A 19,721-nucleotide genomic window follows, 5' to 3' on the forward strand; every position below is an offset into this window, starting at 1 on the left:
GCAGGAGGATCTCCCTTCTTAAAAAAGGAAGCTAATATTTCAGTTCTCCGTTTCCATAGAGAACAATTGGTTGCCAGGGACRAGGGCAACTCCAAAGATGAAGTTTCTGGAAATCTGTCAATTCCAGCTATTAATTATAGTTAATATCAAAGTTTTGTGTGCAAATGTGCACGTAAGGATTTGCAAGCACTTTCTTATTTTTGTTACCAGAAGTGCTTTTCATGCAAAAGTGCAGTTGCCTTACACTGCCATGGGCCTTTTCAAAACTCTTAGGATTAGAAGACATAGAATTCAGTCATTCTTGTTTTCTCTCTCTACTTTTGAGAGAGTCTCCTTTTACATACAGATTTAAAGGACACATTGAGAATTAAAAGCACATAATTTTGAGGGGCTATTACTTGAGCACCTCTTGACCATGTGGGGCCACATTTACATCAGGAAGGTCAACCGTGGTTGTTCTTGCAGCCTATCAGGTTTCATAGTGATCTAATTCTTGTGAGTCGTATTAAAACACCTTAAATAATGCCATAACACATAAATCTTGCTGTAAGCTCATTTCACATGAGGTAGTTCCTGCAGGAATACTGATTTTTTGCATCTGTGATCTTTCTTTATAAATCCAAAGCAGAAGTCTGGCAACTTTAAAAACCTAAAAAACAAAATCTGGGTTATGGTCTTAATACCGTAGAAGTCCATGAGCTGCTGGATGATAGAAGTTTTGTTGCTTTCTCATTGAAAGATTGATTCCTATATCTGTGTTGAACCTTAGCTAGACAAGTTGTTACTTCCCTCACATGTATATCAGGTTAGAAGTAGATGTAAGATGTAAGATGACTGGTGAACAAATAATTGAGCTATGCACGCGTGCATAACACGTGCAAACAATATCCATGTGTGGCTTTTAAAACTTGACTGTGCACTATCTTGATTAGACRTTGATATAACTTACTCAGGTACAAATGTAATTTCATGTGAGTTTTCAAACCTGACTTTGCATTTAGTGCTGATTTAGTCCAAATCTGAATTGTTTATTTGAAATGCGGCTCATCTCGGTTTTAATATCTGTAGATTAAAACTAGTGTGCTGGAGATGAAAGAGCATTTTTTATATCCTATGTGTGAAAAAGTTAAAAGATAAGAAGGTACAAGAGAAAAAAAGGTGGTAAGTAGTAGGTTGTGACACTATGGATGAAAAACTGTGCCCAGATACATTGCGTGTAGAAGATTATACCAGCTCTTTTAATATGAATTCTATTCATTATTTATCTTGCAAAGAATATTTGTTATTGCTATTTCAGCCACCTTTGTTTTTTCATTGTGAAGCTCATTAATCAAATTGCACAGACCTTGTTTTGTTTCTGTTTTAAGGAAAGGATTCAAGACAGTCCTTCTCCAGCTCCCTCTCTAGAAGACAGTCAGAGACCTGGGAGCCATGCGTCTTCACACCAGAGCAGTAGTGTGTCTAGCTCTCCTTCCCAGCTGGACAACACACCAGACAGAATTGGTTAGTCCTTTGTCGCTACATGGCAGCCTCATACCCCTTAAAAATTATTGACCTGAATAATTTCAGTAGTTTGTTGAAGCAAATGTTTCTCTGTGGGAAAGTTAGGAGACATAGTTTTAAAACTCAGGGAAGCACTTATTTTTTAAAAAACAGAAAGTTCGTCACTATGCAGAGCCCAGCCTCTGCAATTCGTTCTGTATCTGCACCTACTYGTGCACAGAAAATAAGGCCCTTTTTGCAGCAGGACTCTCTATGCTAGAGTAAGAAAGTGCTTCTGAAGGCAACTGGAATGGAAGAGTACCAAGATATGTTTTTCATTGTATGTACCTCAGAAAACTCACAGATTATATGATGGCTATTCCATTCCAAAAGCCTCCTCTTGCCCGTGTATTCCCTCGTTGTCTTGAGGCTGGAGGCTTTTTGGTTGTTTGGTCTCTCCACCACAGCTTTAGCAGTCTGTGCTGTATTAATCTTATGTTTAAAATGCAGGTTTGGACTAGAGGAAGTTTAGATCCTATTCTTGGTACTTCCAAGAGGGATCTGGGATAAGACAGTTAACAGTTCTTCATGGAAGTGTATGTCAACACTGTTGTCTTCACAGTGACTGTAGCCCTGCTGAACTAGATTTAAACGACAAAAGCAGTGCCGCTGTGGGTCCATGGAAGTCAGCGTAGACTCACTCCCATCAGAAACTGCTTAGCTACTTGCTTGGATTTTGCAATTTTGACTATGGTCTGTGCTGCAGCACCATTGCACTACATAGCACAGTTGGCACTACACAAACTTGTAAATATAAACTGAGCTAGTTTGCCTAGACATATATTCAGGACAGTGACTAGAAAGCAGATTTCCTTCAGGTTTTTTATATTTAAAATAGAGCTAGAAATACTCAGGATAAGAATTGTAACTTCCTATATCAACAGCAAAAGAGGGACGTCTATCTTCACTGTAGCTTTTGAAAGCTGCTATAACTTGTATTATAGTAGTAGCCTGCACTGTAAGCCTCTGAGCTCCAGAAATCTTGCTGAATTTTTTTTAAAGAAAGATAAGTTTAATTTGTGTTGAACAAACATCTGTCATTGTTCAGGTCTAATGCTTACTCTTATAAAAGTATGTATATGTACTTTATAAATAAAAGTATATATATATGTAGTTTTATTTTTGCAATATCCAAGAAAAGCTTCCCCTAAAATATAGGCATGAAGTTTTTAACAAGTCTCCTAACTGCAATGACTTTAAATTCTGTAATTGGTTAATTGCAGAGAAAGAAATGTTTTAATCAAATAAGAACAAAGAAAATAAGCTTTCTGAAATCATAAACTTAACACGTCTCACTGATTTTGAAGGTTTAAGTAAAGAATTTCAATGGTATAGAAGATTGTTTTTTAGCTGTCATCTATCAGTTTGGTTCACTAACTGTCTGTATTTCTTTATTAAACTTGCTGCTTTATATATTTACTAATTCTTAAATCCTTTGCTCTATTAAATACATTTTTCCCCAAAATCATTTCTGTGAAGTATTTTTCTAATTAGTTAATGTGAACACTTTGTAAGAAATCACATTCTTCCCAGTAGTAATTTTGGTTCTGTGCTTAATCAACTTGAGCAAATTTACTTTTGCTGCATGTCTTCCTTAGCTCTGTGCTGCGTTGGAATCCTTATGGACAATGAAATTGTCCATGTCCATGTCCAAATTGTTGATTGCTTTAGAACCTATATAGTACAAATAAGTGTCAAAATAATGAAATACTGGCAAAAAAGAAACAGAATTTAATATTTTCCTGTAACGTTATTTTTAAATAATATTATTTAATATTGTCCTTTTTTACTGACAGTCTTATATAGCTGTGCTCTCTGATTTTTTTTTTTTTAGCTRTGCTGACCAACAGCAGAGAAGGAGAACTCATTGATCAAGAAACTGGGACCAGCCTAAAAAAAATACAAAAGGAGAAAGGTAAAATTACAGACTGTCTTCATTTCAGACATTTAATTACATTTATGATCTGTTTTATTCCTTTTTCTAATATTCTGCTTATCCACTGGCACTATATTATAAATTTAAGAGAATTAAATGCCTAATTGCAGTGCATAATGAATAGTGAATTTAGATTGCATTCTTCTTAGGAAGTGTAAACAAGCAGATTTTTGCTTCCCTGTATTTATATAATATTGGACTAATATTTTGCCAGTCTTTTGACTCAATTATTTATGAGGTTGCTAGCAAATATTTGATTAGTCACATGGTATTGTTTCTTTTCCTCCAGTGGATGTGTGTGCAGGCGACTCTAATGCTGATACTTAGGTGAGGGAAATAAGCCATTTTTCATGTCTAAGTTGTTACATTACCTCACAAGTGAGAGGCAGCAAGAGAAGTGATGCTTGACCTATAGCATTTGTCCTGTAGGCAGGGAAGTGCTTCCTCTGCTATGTTTCTCTTTGCAGTTGTTGTTGGGAACTGGAGAAAGAGGATTCATTGGTGTTAGAAGGTAAGCTCTGGGCAGGTATCTTAGTGATAGAGAACCTGTGGCATCATTTGTGGATACATGTGGAAGAAGAAAAAGGCATTTTTTTCTTGAGAATATAACAAAATCATATTAATAGACAAGAGGATTATGCTGGCAGAACATACGAAAAGAACCATACAAAACGAGTACCTAAAAAAGGGGAAGATCCAATCTTAACCATTCTGTGATTCTGTGATGGCATGTAATTAAAGAAATAAAGACAAAGGTAAGTATGCCAGAAGAGATACTGCAAAGGTATATACTGAGGGAGATATTAAGGTTTTAGAAGGAAGGGAAGATGTAAAGAAAAAGAAAGATAAGCAAGTGACCAAAGAGGAGACAAAGTAAGCTAAGTGTACTTATAAGTCTACTGCATATATGAACATTTTATCATAAATGAAAATACAAACTGATCTAAATTCTGACTGCAATGATTTTAGATTACCTATAAAAATCAGACAAAGTCATACATCTTAAGCCTGAATAAATGGTTGCACTGCATATATTTAATATATGTTGTGAGGAAACTAAAATGATAGGTATAGACAATTTTATAAGCTACTCAGAAAAGAATTTGGAGGCTACATGTGGCCTGTAGTTACACAGTTATATAAAATTATTTGGGCAGGTTAATGAAAAAGACCACCACCTTTTTGTATCACCAGCTCCATTCCTCAAACTTCTGTGACTGATCCAGTTGTGGGGAAAGAACCTGAAACTTTCTTATATTTTCTGTTTTCTTACTCATGTCTCCCTCTTCTTGAAAGTAGAAGAAGCTTTCTTCTATGCAGTGATTTCTCTAGGCATTTGAACACTTTCCTCTTTGGCCCCCAAATGAGCCCTTTTATACCATTTTGGGTTTTCTGTCTGGATCCTTTTGCTTAAATTCTCCGCTCGTGTTTTCTGTTGGCATTTACAAACCAACACCCAAAGAGCTAAGAGCTGAAGAGTTAAGTTATCAACCATACGTTCACTCCTAAGATAAAAAGTGACACTACTGTAATAATTACATAAATGAGTATTTAGACTAAACCTGGAAGTGTAGTTGATTTTAATTTTATTGAACTATGCATGGTTTCCTGCCACATGTCTAGTCACTTTTCAGCAAAACAATTCAATATCCTGCGKGGTCCAAGATGCAAATCATTTATTATTGGTAGTAGTAGTCCTGTCACTCAGGATGCATGAAGAAAGTACAGTTTAAGAATAAAGAAAGACAATTCAGACCCCTCCTTCCCAAAACATGAAATTCACCCATGAATTCACTTACCAAGATGCTGTGATCATTGAACACTCCTTCCAACATGTATGAAATCACAAAGATCTGACACCAGTATTTTGTTTACCATAGTTCACCTTAAGATTAAACTGTACAGCTTTCTTCATTTCTTGTCTCCATTTTTGCGTAGTATTATTCAATTGATTATGAACTGGAAAATAGTCTTTATACATGTGTTACTTCTGAAGGCACTTAGAGAATTTTTTAAACATGGACTTACTGTTCAGAGATTCACCCATATCAGAAAAAATATTATCTACTTTATTTAAATAATCATGAGACTTATTTTAGAATTATTATTTAAAGATAGAATAAAGTTTCTGTTTTTCTACTTGGTCTGCATGGGTAAGGTTTTTCTCTGCGAACATAAGAACTAGAAATCATTTCTTTTTGTCAAGTAAAGGCATAATTTTCACGTAATCCCATGATTCCAGAACTGCAACCTTAAGATGGCAKTATAATGGGACTAATACTGAAGTTTTAAAGGCAGCAATATTGTACATCCAACAGTTACAAGCTGATTTCACATCTGGTAGTTTGACTGACCTATATATTTATCACAGCTCTTGTAGGAATCCCTATTAAATAGAAAACCACACTGCACCTTCGCAGAACACAAGCACCCTGTAATGATGGACTGCATCAGCAGGACAGAATCAACACTTTGCCTCTGAAAATGCCCAGAATGCGAGTGCTAGACTTTTTGTCACCCCGTAGAAATAGTATTCCTCAATGATCTGTCTCACTATGATTCTTTGTTCCTAATGGTTTTATTATTCCTTTGTGCATAATCATTTTGGACTCTGGTGCATGCTACTGCTTGGTAGAAAAACCACAAGCAGCACTTGTGTGTTCAAACAATAGCTGATCTTTTAAGTTGCTCTATCATCTGCACTTTAAAACCCGTATATTGGAGGACAATGTGAAACACATTAATGTGGATTTACAGTAGCTCACACTTCAAATATATTGAACATTTTTCATATTCTGACAGTCACTGAAGAGTGTAACGTGTACTGGGTTGCTCAGCAAAAAATATACGTGTAATTTGTATACAAAACAAGCATTGTTTTCAAAACCTGCCATTACTTTTACTAAGGCAAAATATATTTGCCATGGAAAAGATTTTCAAAGTTATTAAGAAGGAATGTAGTTAAAATAAAAGTATCAACATTTATTAAGTATGACAAGTAAGCGGTTTATACAACCGTGGCAAACATATGTTTTCACATCTGTTTTGAGTAATATCATCATGATTTTAAAAATGATTTATAGCTCTGCAGGCCGTAAAATGCCAGCTTTGCTGTAAGTTGGAAGTTTTCAAACAACAAAGAAATTATTGAAGGCATATATAGAGTATGCTTTTTGCATTCTACACCTTGATATATCTTTACAAATCTGAGCACTCTGTAACAATTAGGGTAGCAACAAATGAAAATTAAGTAACTAAAATTCAGCAGTGCTACTACTCATGTGAAAGCTTAACATAAAAAACAACAGAACTTATTCTAATTATTTTAAGCAAATATTTTGGTATCCCTCGGGTGACACAATTTTTGTCTTTCCACATCCCATTTAAAGTGATCTCAGCCCCAGACAAAAACCTGTCCCTTTGTTCTCATCAAAGTAATTTCAAAATAATCAGGGTTGAAGAGAAATTAGCTTAACAATTTTTTCTTAAAAAGACAGTTAATAAGAGGTTGTTCTAATTAAGTTGAGCTGTTTATATACGTTGATGGGATATAATTTCCAGAATTAATGGCTATCTCAGCACAGAGGGATTAAAGCCTCCTTTCACCATCACTTTGGCAGTTCAGCACTAGTGGACTCCATAGTGAAAAATAAAACTGTATCTGTAAGAGCATAGTTCATGGTTTTTGTGGGGGATTTAAGGAAGTGCTTACCTTTAAGTTTGTTAAAGGAGAGATGACATTAAATCTCAGTTACACAGCATCCTTCATCATCTTTTTAAGAAGTATGGTCAGATTAAGTATTAGAAGACAACAAAATCAAACACCTTTATAGGTCTGCAGTTTTACGTGTTATGCAAAATATACCATTATATTTTGATCAAGCATCTTTAACCGTAATGGTGCACAAACCTGTATGTCCATGCCAGGATATGAGTGAAAACTATATGAAGGGTATTCTGTACTTTACTTTGAAATTGCTGGTGAAAGGAAGCAGAGTTAGAAAATCCCCCACAGAACACAGCCACAAATATTTACAGATATTTAAATACAAATTATTCCTGATTGTGCTTATTTGTTCTTTCTCTTCTTAAGCAATCGTGTTTTACCTGCACAGTTGCTCACAGAAAGTAACTTTTAAACTCATCTGCTTCAGTATTAATCCTGGAAAAAGTCTCTGTTATGTGGGAGAGGATTATATTTGACAAAGCATTAGATAGACTTTATAGAAACCTCCGTATGAATTCTGGCATTAGGAAAGTTAAATGAGCCAGAAAAGAATTTGGCTATGCCATCCAGTTTAAATGGAGGTATGGTTATTCCGAGTGACTGTATGACAAGAAATATTTTAAGCCCCTCATATAGGATGAAATAATAAAAGACACTGGCCCAACTCTTACCACAGTGAAACCAGTGGGAGTGTTAGTGATGTCTTCGGTGGGAACAGTTTGGCCAAAGCCTAGTGTTTTGGAAGACAGCGCTCCCAGGCAGTAAAACTGGTTAGTTAGGAATGAAGCTCGTGAATTAAAATGGAACATTTGAAACTGAATAGAACATTTTAGTTACAAACTGTTTGTCATCAGTTTATTAAAACTGATCTCTTCCCCTAAAAAATTCAAAGGCCCAATAATTTCTTGCATTGTTTCTCCAAATTATATTTATGCAGAAACAGTATCATATCGATCATAGACTGTCGAACTGACCAGCTAGGAATGACTAATCTATTGGACTAAGCTGGCACTATATGACCCGGGACTCTTTCCCTGCTCCTAGGTGGGTTGCGTATCCTGAGCCCCTGCCAATAGGAGACCCAGGTGCACCCCAGTCCTACCCTGCTGCCCCAATTTTCAGGGAAAGGAATGAGGACGTGAGGGCCCTGGGGAGGCACAACATGCTTTAATGTTGATGTGGATGTTTTGGGGAACTGGAAGTGCAATCTACCCTAAGGGAACCAGAGTAAAATTTTATAGGAAAAATTCGTAAATGACCAGTATCTTCAGAGTTAACCATTATTCAAACAGTCTTTGAGCAGAAACAAAGACTATAGTTGTTGAGAAAGGGATTTGCTATGAATCTTTCCGAGTTGCTCAACACAGTATTTTACCCTCTGCAGTACAGTTGCATAGATCCTAAGAGTACTAAGTCTGGATCCAAGGGTTGTATCTTCTGTTTCCAGTAGATAGTGGTCTCCAAAACTGTGCATCTGGCAGCTATCCATTTTGTTGAAGAACACCTTTCACTTTATTACTTAAAGGAAATAGGAATTTTGCCTCATTTCTGTCAGCAGAGTGCAATATTTTCAGATAGCCAGAGTCTAAGGTAATGAAAGAATAACTATATTTGTTTAATTTATTTCATTAGCAGAAAAGAGGTTTTATACTGTTTAAATTATTCATTGCCAAGGGTTCCTTGCAATGTGAGGGGAGGAGACAGGACAGGTGCAGAACACCTGAAACAGCAACAGGCCCCACGTGCTGAAGAGCATATTCTCTCGAGAGAGAACTTTTCCAACAATTAATCTGAAAGCCTCCAGATGGAGCGTAGAAGGAATAAGAAAAAGTACTAAGAGTATGAAGCTGTAATATATGGCTTGTATGGAAACTGTATGATACGTGCCGACGYGTGTGCCAACGTGGTTGTTCATAATGCTGTTTCTTTGTTTAGCCATCAGTCATGTGTAAAAGTATCAATACTTAGATGTTATAGATATAATGAGAAATAAGCAGTTTTCCTGGTGAATGTCCTGGTGAATCTCCTCTTGAGATATATGAAGAATTCCCCAAATTAAAAATGAATTTGTGTTCCTTTTGATATCTAAGTGTGCATATTAGAGACCCAGGAGTCATTTCATAAGCAGTGAATGCAATAATATATGGGTTTAAAGGTTGCAAGAGTTTCTTTTTCCAGAAAATCTCAAGTGACATGCATAGTGCAAATGTTCACTAGAAAATTCAGACATATTTCTATATTTTCTATCCCCTGAGAATACTGAAAGATAAGAAACACAACGCTCTGTTCTGGGTGAAGGCCTTTTCCCACAAGTTTTTGTTGTTGTTGTTAAATTTAACCTGCGAGTGAACTGACAACTGTTAAAATGGTGTCCTAACAGTAGATGTGATCTTTCTTCAGTCAATCAATCAAAAAGAAAACAAATTATGAAACTAAGGCAAACTCTTAGTAACGCTTAGATTCACAATATATGTAAATCAAAAGTAATGGTAGAGTTTTTATTTTTAAGAGTCAAGACTTACATCATTATGGTTGAGTATTTAGCCACTGCTAAAACATTTATAAATGCAGGGGCAGTTATACAAGAGACATTAATGAAGTGTTCTAGGGTCACATCTTTTAAATTAAGTTTCACTGATATGGGGTCTTGTAAGTAAATAATTTATTTTCAAAATCATTTTAAAGAATGCAGTCTTTCTGAAGACTAAAATGCCTGCTTCATAATTACCTTGGCAGATGGGCCAAGACAGTTCTGTACATTCATATATATTTTATTGATATGTTTTATTTATTAGATTTTAATGACTTATTTTAATGTATTACTGTCTAAACTTTACAAGTAGTGAGTCTATATAGACATGCTGAAATATTGAAATTCTGTTTACTTAAAAGGCTTTGGGCCAAATACTGTCTTTCTTATTTTTATAAGCTATTTGTTTAGGTCCATGGAATAAAATGGGCAAATAAGAATGAAATAAGATGGAAATGAGGTATTTTGAAAGGGAGCTGCTGTCCAGAGTCAGTATCTCTTCAGAGTTTACCCTTTCCACTTTTCCTTCACTACTGTGAATTGAGTTTTTAATATGTACATTGAGCTGTAGCAGATTTGAAAGGCATAAAAAGGAAAGAAATTGCTGGTTGCCACCTATTGACCTAAGAAGGCTTTTGGATTAGGCCCAGTAATCTTTTACTTAGCGTTAGCACTTGTATTAAAACTGACCCTTTGAATTCTCCGGTTTGTCTTGGAATCATAATACCTATGATGCAAAGTCATTAACCTGAAAACTGCAGATGGTGACATTCTTAATGTCTATGCGTTATTTAATGAGTTTGCCTTCAGTCCTCATTAAGAGTAGTGAGATCTGAAAAATATGCGTCCTGAAAGATTGCTGAAAGGTTTTCTCACGTTATAGAAATCCTTGAGGTCTCTGGGAATATGCTGACACAGGTTGAGCCTCCCTCTGCCTATGCTCTGAGCCAACCCTAGGCACCACGCCCGAGCTAAACTCTGCTTCTGAGAAATTGTGTTTGTACGTGTGCATTCGTGTGCGCAGATGGGTAACCCTGCATGCATGTGGGGAAGGAATAGATTCTGACCAGTTTGAATTCATCTGGTTAGTCTTAGACTGTCACTGCTTACAATTTTGGCTTGCCCAGACAGTGCACTTTACTGAAAAACGTGTTATTTCTATCAAGGACAACAAAGGCTACCATCAAACACCCTTCTTCACTGGGAAGCTGCTTAGAAGCCAGYAATTTCTGCTTTCAGTACAGGTGTTTGTTATAGGAAAGTTTTGGGCATGTTTCATGCATTTGATTTAAGCCAAAGTAAGTCAGGAGATACAAATTTAAATCAATAACAAAAAAAATTATGTTGGTTTTGAAAGACTGGCAATATTTGTGTCTGAGGAATACCTTCAAGAAATTCATAGAAACTGCCCTATTTAAAATACAGATTTTTTTCCTAAAGGTAACCTATAGTTAGCTAAGCTTTAGAGTTTGCCACAGTACCCATAGATGGATGTGCACATAACAGTGAAATACCGAGTGACATAGTTAAGAGCACTGGCCATTGCTCCAGAAACTTTGTATCACTCAAGAACACAAAGAGTCAAAAATGCTCTTGTGACAACAGTTTGCTCCTGTTATTAAATAGCAAATCTGGCCTTTATAGCATTAGAGGAAAAATTAGAGGGCTTTGCTTTATATAACCTGTTTTTCAGAGAAGAGGGCAGTTCAGTAGTGTAAAAGGTGCTTGCTGGGTGACGGACTGCATGTCTGTCGTCCTGGGCTAGTGGTCCTTATGGAAGCATTTGTTATGGGGAAGCCCTAGAGCGTAGCTAGTGAGTGTGAATACACATGAATGATATGTGTAGTACATGTGAGTGATGTTTTGTGTAGCATTTTTACATATTCAGTTTCTTTTTTTTTCTTCTCATTTGATCTTTTGAATAACTTAAGATCTCTTTGTGGAACCTGTCTGTGTAAAAGTAGTCACAGCAGGATTGCAAGTAAGAGATCTCTTTCCTTCCCCATTAAGAAGGACTTGCTACCCAGAGTCTTCTGGTGCCTAGTAGGCTGAGAACAAAAGTGTACTTTTAGTGTTTGTATCCAAAATATTTGTGTACATGCTACATTAGAACCTGACATAAAAAAGTAATACTCAGTGGACATAAAAGTAGTGAATGAACCTCAGATTGCAAGTGGAAAAAGATTATCATCTTGAAATTGATAGGTAGTCATGAGTCTGGAACAAGTGTGTTCTTCATTATATTTCAGGCATTGCATTGAATTACATCAATTAAGATATGTGATACGTTATTAGCAGACCTGATATGACCCATCCACTGAACTCAAAAACCACTGGGGCTGCAGAACATAAGGCAGTCCGGACCACAGCCAGCTCAGGCTGTAATTTCAAGGAAATCAGACTTCATGCTGGATTGTTGGGGTAGAGGGCATCACTGTAGTACTATTTACTGTGATAGCTTTGGTTTATTATAATGATATTTATTTCTGGGGATGGCAGTTTTCTTAGTAGCTTTTTGTATTATCATCTGTAAATATATTTGGAAATTATACATTGTGCCTGGAAGAGCAGGATCATTCGTTGGAAGCCATAGTAGTAAGCAATCGATATACTTTCGATTATTTTAAAATAAGCACTTTATATTTTGGAAAAAAAAAGTCCTGTTTCAAATTCTCCCCGTGAAATTCCCTGCACTTTTGAAAAAGGTCAATATTATAGTCATTTTTTAATGTTGTGATGTTCTTTTCATAATTTTTATTAATACAGTAATAAGTAGATGTATGGGTGAGATAGCATAAGAATCAGCAAGTAAATGAAATTTATATTATGTGTTACACAAAGCCATACTGATCTTCACATGGAAAACCACATGCATACRTAGAAAGAAACATTTGTCTGGAAACATTTTTTTGTCTTTTTGTGTTCTTGTTTGTATTCAGATTCTTTTTAGATTCATGTTACTATTCTATATATTCTTCTGTAAAACCGAACTCTTCCATATATGTATTTAGTGGGAAAAAAAATCTGCAAAATAATCAAGGAAATGTCATTTTTCTAAAAGGTCTCCCATCTTCAAATTCTTTTCCTCTCAACCTACCTCGATCATGGGAGCAATTCATTTGCCAAAAAACTGAACAAACCTTAAATGATTGATTGTGAGGTTCTTTTTACACGGTCATTATACTACCAATAAGATAGGAAGTAACAGAACAAGAATAACAAGGACGTAATCACTCCTAACCTAAAACTAGCATTTGCAACAGTATCTAACTCAGCAAGCTAGCCAGTGCAGTGGGAAATGCCTGCAACCAGGGCATCCTGGGTCACTGTTAGAGACTGATGCCTGCTGTCAGATGAGAGGGGAATGCCTATATTTGCTTAGGATTTCCAGCTATGAAAATCCTTGTAGCAGGTACTTAGGAAAGTTCTTTTCCTCATAAAAGGTTGGAAGGAGAGACAAGTCTGCCTTGCTGTATCACATCACTAGGGTACTTGGTGGGACGTAAACTTCCCTCTCAAAATTCCCTCTCAGTTTGGAGCAGGAAATTGAATCTACTCTCCTAAGTGAATCTGCTTTCAGGTTGCTGTGTCCCTGCAGTGTGTCAATCGTGCTTTCTCCTGCTGAAGCTGTTCCACTTTATTTGAATGATTAAATATTCATAAGAGCAGGCTCCTTAACCAGGTTCCTTGCCCTGCTGCATTAACAGCTATATTGTTGAGCTGCTTAGTGTCTTTTCTGCCCTCCAGAAACTCTTTTACTAAATAATCCCGAACCAATAGTCTGTTGATTTGAAAATGGGACTATCTTTTGTGTGGCTACTCCAGTTAGGGATTGTGAGACCAGTCAACCAGTGAGTACTTTCACCCCTGGGCTGTAGTCACATCCTCTACGCTGTTCCAGGTCCTACAAATAGGACCCAGGAATTATCGTCAGGTTAAGCTCCACAGGCAAAATATTCATGGCCCCAGATGGACCTGCGGCATGAATTTAGAGGGCCAAAGACAGCTGTGAGATTGGCTGTTGATGCTTTTAAGTATCTCATCAATGCCTCGTTGACTCACCTGTGTCCAGCATTTAGGAAACCAAGTGCATTTGTAGCTTTAGCTTGAAGGATCAGACTTTAGAGAGGTTTTGACACATCACTCCTATTTATTTCCTAACTGTGGTTTGCTTGAATACCTGTGAAAATCTGCCACTCAGCATTTGAGTCACTTTTGAAAGTAGGAGTTTGACTCCTAAGTCATTTTGAAATTTGTTCATTTGTGATGTATTTGTAAAATGTCATCATGTGGATGACTGTTGTTAAAAATGTATCTTTTCCCCAAAGTTTGACTGTACATACATAGACTTATACTGTAACCTTTTTAGTCATTAGAAGCCTGAAATTCAAGGTAAATGAGTGGAAAGCTGGGAAGACAGTTATTATTCCGGTACCTGAATCCCCAGGCATGCTCCTTTGGYCATACTTGGTCATTGCATGTTGCTCTGGAAATACCAACTAATTTATTTTCTTATTTTATTTTGTAGTCAGTTTGACAATAGTTTCCAAAGCAGATTTTTCTTCTAGTTGACAGAATATGACAGGATATAACAACCAGATTAATAAATAAGATTCTGCTTCCAGGTGTATTTTGAGATGTTCTAATCTATAAAGCATTGTATAGTTTTGAATCTATTTAGCCATCACCTTGACTGCGGTGCAGTATTTTGATAGTTAGACTTGGCTTGTGTGAATTTACTGACCTATCCCATGGCATATTTGCCTGAGTGTTGTCAGTGAAGGGTATATAGCTGTAAAGCTCTTAATGACAGTTCACTGGAATGGCTCTTCTTCGGGTATGGGAGGAGACGCCTTTTTGATGTAGAATATGTTGGAGGATGGAGCATCCCTGGTGGATGGCTGAGCTGGTGCAGAAAATGGAATATGTGTGTATATGTGTCTGTTCACAAGGGTCAGTAAATATGAATTGTTCAGAAAATAACATGTTAACTATAGATACAACTGTAACCTTTAGAGACATTTTAGATGCTGTCAATTAGGAGATGGCCTGTATTTATTATTGCTGTGTTGTTTTTTGTTAATTTAAAATCTAGAAAGTGATTGTAATGAAGGTGCCCTCCAGGCAAAAGTGTGGAGAAATTCACATATTAAAGGATGAGCCGCCAGAGTCGCTGTTTGACTTTTGACATTATTGTCATATAGCCTAAGGCATTACAGGCAGAAAGGGATTTAGATGGAAAGGAGAGCTGTGGAATTGCTCTATAAAAAGAGTGTATTTTCTTCAAATTTTCTTTAAATTGATGTGCTCTAAGGAAAGCATAATATTGTCATAAAATTAAAACATAATAATAAACTCCTGATTTTACATAAATAGCTTGTATATCATCAGTCACACAAAAAACTGAAGTGAAGTGATCATAGTGAGTTGTAGCTAACTTGACAATATATGTTTTTGTGGTTTTTTTCAGCGATAAATGCTATCCTGTATAGATATGTGAGTTAATAAATTTTAATGGTAGATAGCTGAAGTCTCAAAGATTTGAAATTCATAGCTTATCTAGATTTTTTCATGTCAGTGTTGCACTGTTTTAAAGGCAGTGCATAGTATCTTATGCACCTTTGGAAGCAGCATAGTAGCTGGGTTGGGGCCTGACTTTCCCTCCCTCAATTGGTTTGTAATTTAATTGACTTCAATGACATTGTGTTCAGATTTTTGCACATGTTAAGTGGAAGTTGTTCAGGAACTGGCTTCTCTCCTTCTTCCTTGACTGCACACAAACCTCTGTTTTCATTCCCTCTTAAAAGTTAAGAGGGAAGTTACGAGTTCACATCCTCAAGGACTGTCATTTATTCCCATATCTTCCTTCTCTTCTCTTTTGAAATGGCAAATCTCATCTCTCTGTATGCCAAATGGCTATCAGTCAAAATCCTTCCTTAATATATAGGGCTTTTCCCCCCACAAAGAATAAGAACCCAGAAAATTAATACAGTTAGTTTCAAACACAAAATAGATAATCTGCTTTCTCAAAATAAATGAGGAAATCTAGAGATCATCAGGTTTGGAGCAGCCTCTCCAGCCTGTTCCCAGGGCTTCTCCAGCTCCCCCTTAAAAGACTAATAAAGGAAGAAAAAAATTGAAGTGTTTCTTTCTAAGATTTTATTCATATATTCCCACTTCTGCAATTGTTGGAATAAAAGAGGGTGGTCTGGCCATTTCATGCATCAGCATTTGGAGATCCAGGTTCCTACAGAAGTTACTCATCGCCTGGAACGGTAGCAAAGGGGCTGGTGAAGCACAGTGCTCTGCCTGGGTAAAGTAATGCATGAGAAACTGGGTATGCCTGAGTGGGGCCTGACTGCTAGTACAGCTAAACTGCTTTTAGTACGCAGACTATCTCAATCTGGCTGTATGGCTCTGCATTGTGTAATATGGACATATACTGACAGATAGATAGCTGTAATACAAATTTAGAACATTCAATAAAATGAGACTGTCTAAAAAGAAAGATCATAACAGAAGAAATCCAGAAGGCAAAATAATAAATATTAAACCTTGTTTTCCAGGCTGTTGAATCAATTTATAGTATTATATAAGTGGGCAGGAAGGTAACAGCATCTGGTAGCAATAAATGTTTCCTTTCCTAAGTAATCAAATTAGCTATGGGAAGGTGATTAGAAATAAAATATAATGATTTCTGATAGAAATAGGTAAGACTGCATGGGCTTTGAGATAAGAAGTCGACAAATGTGTAAAATAAATGCAAAACTGGTTTTGAAGGGGTGGGGGAGATCACCATTTTCTATGCTGTGCGCCAAGATTTGTGCATTTCAAATGTTAGCAGTTGGCTTCCTTTCAAAAGTGATAAATAATGATGTTTGTTGCGGAAACAATTATCCTAAAAATAATTTAAAAGGATTGTATCCCCTTTTTGTTTGCCTATAAAGACCACATTCAATTTATATATAGACAGAAAGAGCTCCACTTGCATCTATAAAACACTTCTTAAATCATTCTAAATTATCGATGTGCACAAAGAACTCTTTCCACTTTTGTTTGAAGTTTTATTTCTGCGGCGTTGTGCTTTCTAATTGTACTTTCAACTACTATGACATCTGTTATAGTTGTTTCAAAAACTTTTCAATACTTTTTTTAATGATAGACAGTCTTTTTCAAAGACAGACTGTCTTCATTTTGAGCAAGAAAAATAATTAGTTGAAAAAAGATTTGGACAGGGAACTCACCATTTTACTTTTTTTTTTTCTGCAAGTAGCTGTTTTATATGATTCCAGCACCTACTCGACAGAATGCTGTCCAAGAAGAATTCATCTCTGCAGCAACTCAGAAGCTGTAGAGCATCAGCATATGTCCTTTGCTTCCCTTGAGGAAATGCAGGACTTTATTCTACTGAAAGGAGTACCAAGAAAGTACTTCACAAACCGATAGAGTCTATATGTCTCACAGATGGAAAAGTAAGCTACTGTGCCAAGCTGCTCTGTCCAACAATATATGAAAAAAGCTCAACAACTGGAGATGATACTAATCTTTAAAGGTCTGGTTAGAAATGCTTTTTAATATAACAAATGATATGAATATGTGGTGCAGTAGTAAACTTAGTTCTGATGATTTATTACATAACTGAAATCCTGTTTCTGGCATAAAAATATAGAAGTTTAAAATATCCTGGATTAGGAAAGCACCGTATAAAGACATTTCCTTGTCTTTTTTTCAAAAGAAAATATTTTTCCCCTTTAAGCAGAATGGGCTTTCAGCTTTGAAAAATTTAAGCCCAGGACTCTGGTCCAGTTACAGTACATCGTAACTAACCATTAAAATTGGAAGTTGCTGAGAATTCATATAATAATTAATACAACGCTAGGGGATTTAATTGACCACAAGATTAAACTATTAAGGAAAAAAATTCATCCTAATTGAGAACTGGACCCCTACCCTTTATTCACTGAGTGCCTGCTCTGCCACTTGAGTTGTGAATTGGGGGTTAATTGACTGTCTACAGTCTCCCAAGGAGCAATTATTTCATATAATGGTGCTAACATACTGTAGTAAGGCAATTTTTAATGGCATCTTTTTTTTCCCCTGGATTTAGAGAGATTTCAGAAAGACAGCAAGAAATAATGCTGTATGTGGGAGAAGGAAGAAAGACGTAAACAAAAAAGGACATAGGGTTTCTTTTCAAATACCAATTGATAAAGATCAAAAAGCAGAAAAGGTATTGCTGGGGATTCACAGATAGAATGAGACCTAACCAGTTTTGGTAATAGGCCCCCTCGTCTCCATATCCTGTGGGTCACACTCAAATCCCAGCAGTCTCTTCTACATTGCCATACAGATTTAGTGGTGCTGATCTACAGCATCATTCTGACTTCAGCTGAGGGTTTTGAACCTCACTGAATGCATCTTGATTTGTCAAAGTGCCGATTAACTAGTTTTTGCCTATGAACCATGCTTTGCTCTCCAGTTTAAATACTTATGGCTACACTCTCGTGATGACAGTGTTGCACTCCATGGGACAGAAGCCAGTGTAAAGAGCCTGGGGTTTCCCCAGGGGCATAAAATCACCCATAGCTCTCCACCATTTTAATCTTGAAAAGAGATTGCTTCTGAACCTGTACATAAGGACTGATCAAGTATATATTATAATCCTGATATACTTCACCTGGTATGGTTGGGGGCCATAATGGTTGGTGAGAGTTCTCTTGTCATTTTTTAGTCTGTTATATTTTTCTCTCTCTGTATCACTGTCTAATTGTATCTACTTTTTATTCTCCCTATTCTTTATTTTATTTTTCAGTATGCAATTTAACTGCATATTTAAATTGCTGCTCTTTTTCAGTGTTTGCAAAATATAAACTCATTGATAAATTTTCAAGTTTGTGGCAAAATTACTTTTCCCAGCTGAAGTTGTTATAAGGAATTAGGAATAATCTAAAATAATTTAAAATAAACTACAGTCAAAATCATTAAGAAGAGGGATTAGGTATACTTACATTTTTTAAATTCTGTATTTATTTGCTTACCTGGTAATTAATAAAACTCATAGGAGATTTTTCTGCTTCATTAGTGAAAATTTGCAGAACTCTTCTGATTATTATTCTCCTTTGAAGAATAAATAATAGAAATAATATCAAAGCTTTATAACCAAATGAAGAGTTAGTTATGGATACAGTTAGTTTTATTATTTTAATATTTAATGATATTATTGCAGTTTTTTCACATGTTTTGATAAAGCTCTGTCTTTATAAATACATTAAGACATTACTGTCAGTACAAGAGATGAATTTAGGAGAAGCAATTTTTGTGTGGAATTATCAAAGCTAAAAGAAAATGCAGAAGAGTTTAGCTACTTAAACTTTACATTTTAGAAATGAATTTTTAACCTTATGGGAAACGCTATAGGGATATGGAGAAAAATAGTGACCTTCAGGCATGGTGTGTAGGAGTCCCCGAAGAACAGAGACCTCAGCACATCCAGTATCCCCTATAGTTACACACGAGACTCGCAGAGATACCACGAGTGGGTTGTCTGTCCGGTAGCAAAGCTGGACTGGACTTCCTTCTACTGTGGTTCCTTCTCGTTGTTGTGAATGCATTGCGTTTACAGTTTAACTTCTGTTTCACATAAAGACATATATGCTCAAATGCCTTCTGCTTATATTTGCAGTCTGGTGAAATCTGGACCACCAGCCCAGTTTGATCTCATACTTCTAGGTTTCTACTTAATAAAGTGCAAAGCAGTGCAGTCAATCGCTCAGAAAGGCAAGAAGACAAAAGTGTGAACATAGTGTCCAAAAAGCCCAGTCAACTCCCTTATGCATGCATTGAAGATAGGTTGTTTTATAGGTGACTTGCAGATACACACACTTTGTAACCTGTTTTATCTGCAAAGGAGATTTGAAAGATATTCTTGTTGCTTGTTTGGTATCACAGAAATATCACTAATATAATCTCTTAGACTTTCTATTTTT

General features: G+C 36.1%; 1 protein-coding gene across 1 annotated transcript in view; it reads left to right on the plus strand.

Moving 5' to 3' along the window:
• The window catches only part of DACH2 (dachshund family transcription factor 2), a 164,132-nt gene that overhangs the window by 101,693 nt on the left and 42,718 nt on the right, over nt 1–19,721 (plus strand). Inside the window, exons 5-6 of the mRNA XM_026061264.1 lie at nt 1,368–1,503; nt 3,377–3,457. Coding sequence (XP_025917049.1) covers nt 1,368–1,503; nt 3,377–3,457 — 217 coding nt within the window. The remainder of the gene's footprint in view (nt 1–1,367; nt 1,504–3,376; nt 3,458–19,721) is intronic.

Source organism: Apteryx rowi, unplaced genomic scaffold (genome assembly GCF_003343035.1).
Source record: "Apteryx rowi isolate R43461 unplaced genomic scaffold, aptRow1 scaffold_179, whole genome shotgun sequence".
Lineage (NCBI taxonomy): Eukaryota > Metazoa > Chordata > Aves > Apterygiformes > Apterygidae > Apteryx > Apteryx rowi.